The sequence below is a fragment of the Leptonychotes weddellii genome, chromosome 5, assembly GCF_054177405.1.
Source record: "Leptonychotes weddellii isolate Sample4059 chromosome 5, ASM5417740v2, whole genome shotgun sequence".
Classification (NCBI taxonomy): Eukaryota; Metazoa; Chordata; class Mammalia; order Carnivora; family Phocidae; genus Leptonychotes; species Leptonychotes weddellii.
The window spans coordinates 100,258,455-100,264,367 of record NC_138373.1 but is presented as its reverse complement, the minus strand read 5'-3'; the positions used below and the strand labels follow the sequence as shown (position 1 = coordinate 100,264,367).

At 41.7% G+C, this 5,913-nt stretch overlaps 1 protein-coding gene across 1 annotated transcript in view; it reads right to left on the bottom strand.

The window, feature by feature from the left end:
• Window positions 1-3,809, bottom strand: part of RPAP3 (RNA polymerase II associated protein 3) — a gene marked incomplete at its 5' end in the record, with an annotated part of 12,930 nt that extends 9,121 nt beyond the window's left edge. The window contains 2 exons of the mRNA XM_081821571.1: window positions 3,491-3,592; window positions 3,711-3,809. Coding sequence (XP_081677697.1) covers window positions 3,491-3,592; window positions 3,711-3,809 — 201 coding nt within the window. The remainder of the gene's footprint in view (window positions 1-3,490; window positions 3,593-3,710) is intronic.
• Between the last annotated feature and the right edge of the window lie 2,104 nt (window positions 3,810-5,913).

The window sequence follows — 5,913 nt, the reverse complement described above, 5'->3', positions numbered from 1 at the left end:
TTGTCTCAGAAAATCCAAGAATAAAGTCACAAGAACACGGAGAGGGGGCCTCTGGCTGGCTCTCAGTAGAGCATGAGACTCCAGATCTCAGGGTCATGAGTTGGAGCCCCCATGTTGGGCATGGAGCCTACTTAATTAAAAAAACAAAAAGAACACTAGAAAAGCATTTAACTAAGAAATTCTCTTACTAACCTGAAATTTGAACTCGACAAAACAAACTTTTTTTGCCTCACTTTCTTCCTTTTTAAGCAAGATAAAAATACCTGCTCTGACTTCCTTATAAAATTGTTAAGAATCTCAAAGCATCCACCATGCATAACAGTTACTTCCAAGAGGCAGGGAGAGGATCATGACCAGTGAGGGGCACACAGGGAGATTTTGGAGACTGAGACCTTTCAATTTTTGACCTAGTTGGTGATTTCATGGGTGTTCACTTTATAATTACTTTTTAAATCTTATTATTTTGTCTTGTGGACGCTTCTGTATATGTTAGGTTAATGTCAGAAATTACCAGTCATATATATATATATATATGAAGTTATAGACAATAACTTTAAAGATTCAGCACAAAACAAATTGCTAAATTCATGCCAGCTACTCTTTCCGTTCTAATATTGCAGGAAAAAAACTGGCTTTGTTGGATTTAATGAAAAATTGTATGGTATACCAAAAACAATGTGCAATGTATATTTTTAAAGACAATTTGCTTACGCTAGAGTTTTGCCTTAGGTGATTTTTTTTTTTTTTTTTTGAAAAGAGGTAGATATGGTACTGAGGGTCTTGCAATGCAAGGGTAAACCTGGCTGAGGACACTGTACCCATCCTCAAGTTTCTCAGGACACCCCTTATGATGGACTGTGTCATTTCCCCCACATGATGGAGCTGGAGAGCAGGGGTCTCTTGCAGAGAGGGAAAGAGGCTGTTTTACAGAAAGGCAGACATGCACCACCTCCGTGGATGTGCACTATACAAAGACCACGTGCTGGGTTCTCTGAGCCATGAGGCACGCCTCTAACTTTTGTTCCCGCTGATTTGAGCCCCAAGCTGTCCACAACTGTTTGATGAGTTATGAAAACACCTGAACCAGGGCCCTGTGGTGTCTTCACCAAGTATAGGGGACAGGGCTCCCCCTTATCCTTGCGGATCACCTGAGCATGTGGGAAATCCTCCGCCAGTCAGGGACCTGAGAGTAGGGAAGAGTTTAAGGTGGTAGAGAAATGAGTGGAGGGTTTAATTCTGCACAGTCTATGCAAATCAAAATAAACCTCCATGCCTTCTAGGGCCTTTCTGAGATCCAGAAGCTGGCGCCGCTCCCCTGAGAACAGCAGCTCTGTCTCTATCAAGGGCACAGGGAAGGGCAAGGTAAATGCTGTGGCCATTCTCAGTTGTACCCCTTTTGCGAAACCATCTTACTGTACAGCGCTCTCTCCTGGCCTTACCTCTGTTTTGCGTGTTGGTGAGACGTCTGCGGTGTTATTTATTTTCAAAGTGCAAACTCTTAACCCAAAAGCCTACAGGTCTCTTTTCAGCGTGTCATCTTGGTTGTGCCTCCAAAAGCCAAAAGTATCTAAACACTGAGGACCTTAGGGCTTTGTGTGTTTCTGGGAGTAACAGGAAGAGGATGACACCACACTCCACACTGAAGCCTCCTGGCCCGGCTGACTCCTTCCAGAGCTCCTCTAGGTGGGATCATTGTTGTTTCCTCCTTTCCTATTGTTAGGCGATTAACCTGTTCAGAATGTCTGCGGTAATCCTCACAACTGGAAAACGTGAAATGCCATCCCTCCAACTTTACACTGTGTGCTTTGTGCAATTCTGAATGGTCTTAGATAAGGTCAGTTTCCTAACTCATCACTGCTCCATCGCTGGTCGTAAATGTGCCACACAGAATCCCTCCAGTTGTACCCTGGGTAAGAATATTCTGAATTATCAGAGGTGACATATTTGTAGTAGAAAACGTACACCAGCAATGAAGTCATGAAGAGAGAAAAATCAGTTACTACTGCAGGGCCAGTTCCACACAAAGTCCTTCAGCTGTGTTCATATGAGCAGGTTCTGTTGTGTCCTGAGTCACTGGTTAGGACTCATTCTGCCTCTCATGATAAAGCATGGGAATTTTATACCAGAAATCAAAACACATTTGCGTTAATTCTGTTATTTAGAATTTTTGCCTCCTTCTTCCACAGAACATAATTTCTCTGTGTCTCATAGTGTCCTTAGAACTACCTATGAATTGATAAGATAAACATAGCTGAGCTTAGCTGACATTTATAAGGAACATGTTCCTCCCAGAAAACACCATCTCAGTTCCCCTCCAAGACTGCAGGCATCCCCATCTCCCAGAGGTCTCTGAGGCCACTGACAGAACTTCCAGAGAGAAGACCCCTTTGTCAGGGAGGGAAACAAAGGAAGGTGGTCATGGGCTGGCAGGCAGAACTCTTCCACAGGAGTGGAGAATGGGCTTTTTATTCTCACTCATTCTTCCTGTTCTCAATATCCAAAGAACCACCTCCTGCAGCCACGGAGGAGGGACGCAGGGTTATCCTGGACACAGATGCCTGCCTGTCTGGAGTACACGACTTTATTCGTTTGTAATTACTTCCGGTAATCCTCTAGGATGGAGCCCCTTGCCGTTCCACACTGCAGACATGGGCAGTGACGTGTGGTGACAGTCATTTAACCTCCTGGCCTCTAGTCCCCCGAGCTGCAGGCGGCACCCAGTGGAAGGGCCAGAGTTTTCTGGCGCTGATGCTGCCCTCTGGGAACCTGGTGATAGGAAAGGTAGCAGGTGCTGATGCCTGCTTTTCTGGGGTTCAGCTGTTGTTGGTATTGGCTCTTTTGTCTGTCATATCAACATAGCTTCCACTTCTGCTCTGCAAGTCAGTATGGCGACAAGAAGATCCCCTTCCTTACCAGGACCATCCTGCCCGTGCTACTCCACAGGCCCCCCCTTATCACTATCCATGGGCTATGAGCCACCTCCACCTCCTGCACCTCGGCGGCCCCAGGGACCACATGCACCACCCCCACCTGCACCAGCTGATAAATGATGTGAGCAGTGTGAGATGACTTGTAAAGCACGTTCATCTTTTGTTGTTGTTGAGATTAAGTGCTAATTTTAGATCTAACCCCATATGAGATGCAAGGCTATTATTATAATAAAATCATAATCCCAAATAAAAATGGTACTAGAAATTAAAAAATACTTAATTATTATAAAATGTAAAACTACCTAAAATTCCTTTAATATCAGAAAATATGTCAAAATATTTAAATTTATAGTGCTAAATTAAGTCACTGAAAAAGTTTTCCCAGAATTCTAAACAGCTGAATTTTCCCCATTTTTATTATGTCAATAATTATCCTAAGAGTGCTTTTTAAAGATTCTAAGAGGAGTTTATTAACTCAACAGTTTGCTTCCAACTCTTATTAATACAACACTGATATTTAAAAAGGAAGGAAAAAAATGAAAGAAAAGTGCTTCACTTACAGTTGACCCAAGATGAGATGGATTATCAATAGGTTTTATCACATTTTGCCTTTGTGTAGAATCGAGAAAAACGTCATCCCAGTGTCCTTTCTCAATTAAATCCTTGAAAATAAATTTGTAAGCATGACTACCAAAATACATTCTCAAGTTAATTATGTAATAGATAATGTGTTTCTGTTTTAGAAAATAAGACCATATTTTGGTGAAAAGATTACATTACCTTTTTAATTTTGGAAAGTTCAGTTACTGCTTGCTTATTCCCAGGTTCCAAAAGTAAAACAGTTTCAAAATCTAAAGTGAATTTAAGAAACAGAATAAATCAGTGAAAATATTTACAGAGTTCAAGCCATGATACATTTAGTTAATAACCCATGTTTCTCTCTAGAAACTTCACTCAGGACGCTAGGAAACAGGTGAGCAATAATAAGAGCTAAACATTGACTAAGTGCTCCTCTAGTTACTTTATGTGAATTCTCGTGTCACCCTCACTACAATCCCACTTTCCAGATGTTACAACTGAGGCCTAGAGGTCATCTAACTTACCAAAGCTCATACTATTAAAAAATGACAGGGTTACTCACCAAATGTAAGACAGAATCTAAGAGAATTCCATATAATGGAATATTATTCAGCCTTAAACCTTGAAGACATTATGCTAAGTTAAAGAAGCCAAACACAAAAGGACAAATACTGCATGATTCTACTTATATGGATTACACCTAGAATAGTCAAATTCATTGAGACAGAAAGTACAGTGGTGGTTACCAGGGGTTGGAGAAGGGGGGAATGGGGAGTTCTTGTTAATGGGTAAATTTTCAGGATTGAATGATGAAAAAGTTCTGAAGATGGATGGTGGTGATGGTCGCACAACAGTGTGAATATACTTAATGCCACTGAAATGTACACTTAAAAAATAGTTAAGATGGGGGCGCCTGGGTGGCTCAGTCGGTTAAGCAGCTGCCTTCGGCTCAGGTCATGATCTCAAGGTCCTGGGATCAAGCCCCACATGGAGCTCCCTGCTGAGCAGGGACTCTGCTTCTCCCTCTCCTCCCCACTTGTGCTCTCTCTCGCTATCTGTCCCTCTCTCTCAAATAAAGAAATAAAATCTTTAAAAAAAAAAAAAAAAGGTTAAGATGGCAAATTTTTATGTTATGTATATTTTACTATTTTTTTAAATGCATGAGCTTCAGCTGAAGCCAGGCTTAGAGAGAAACTGTCAGATTTAAATGTACATATCAGAAAAGAAGGAAGGCTTAAAATCAATTATCTAAGTATTGATGTCAAGATATCAGAAAAACATCAAATTAAACCTAAACAAAATTGGGGTGCTTGGGGGCTCAGGTCATGATCCTGGGATCCTGGGATCAAGTCCTTGTTGGGCTCCCTGCTCAGCGGGGAGTCTGCTTCTTCCTCTCCCTCTGCCCCCCACCCCCACTCATGCGCATGCGCGCGCGCGCTCTCTCTCTCTCTCAAATAAAATCTTTTTTTTTAAAGATTTTATTTATTTATTTTGACAGAGAGAGAGAGAGAGACAGTGAGAGAGGGAACACAAGCAGCGGGAGAGGGAGAAGCAGGCTTCCTGCTGAGCAGGGAGCCCGATGCGGGGCTCGATCCCAGGACCCAGGGATCATGACCTAAACCGAAGGCAGACGTTTAACAACTGAGCCACCCAATAAAATCTTTAAAACAAAATAAACCTCAACAAAATTGAAGGAAAGGAATAAAGAGCAGAAATAAATGAAACAGAAAACACCCACAATAAAACCAAGCTGGTTCTTCAAAAAGACTAATAGAACGAATACTTAAAAGATAGATCCTGGAAAAATAAAATAACTAGTAGCAACACTGCTACTAGTTATTTATAAAAAGGAGCATCACTGCAGATCTCACGTTATCCTCTAACCTTTAACGGCTGATTCCCTTTCTTTTTATTTTTGCCTTTTCCTTCTCACCTATAATTCAAATTATTCATTAACTTTGATTGGCAATTAGCCAGGTCAGACTGTACACTATTAAAGTAAAAGATAATCTGGTCGGGCGCCTGGGTGGCTCAGTTGGTTAAGTGACTGCCTTCGGCTCAGGTCATGATCCTGGAGTCCCGGGATCGAGTCCCGCATCGGGCTCCCTGCTCGGCAGGGAGTCTGCTTCTCCCTCTGACCCTCCCCCCTCTCATGTGCTTGCTCTCTCTCAAATAAATAAATAAAATCTTTAAAAAAAAAAAAAAAAGATAATCTGGTCCAGTATGGAAGCTGCATTCCTTCAAATCTGCAAACTATTCACGATCTGAACTGTGAAAGAAAATTTACTTCTCTAAGTTCTGTATCCTTGAACAACAGAAAAGCTACATAAATCTCTGCGTCTGTAACTTAGGAGTCTCATAAGGACAAGTGAGTGATAGTTGTTTTAAAAATAGTCGTACCTTG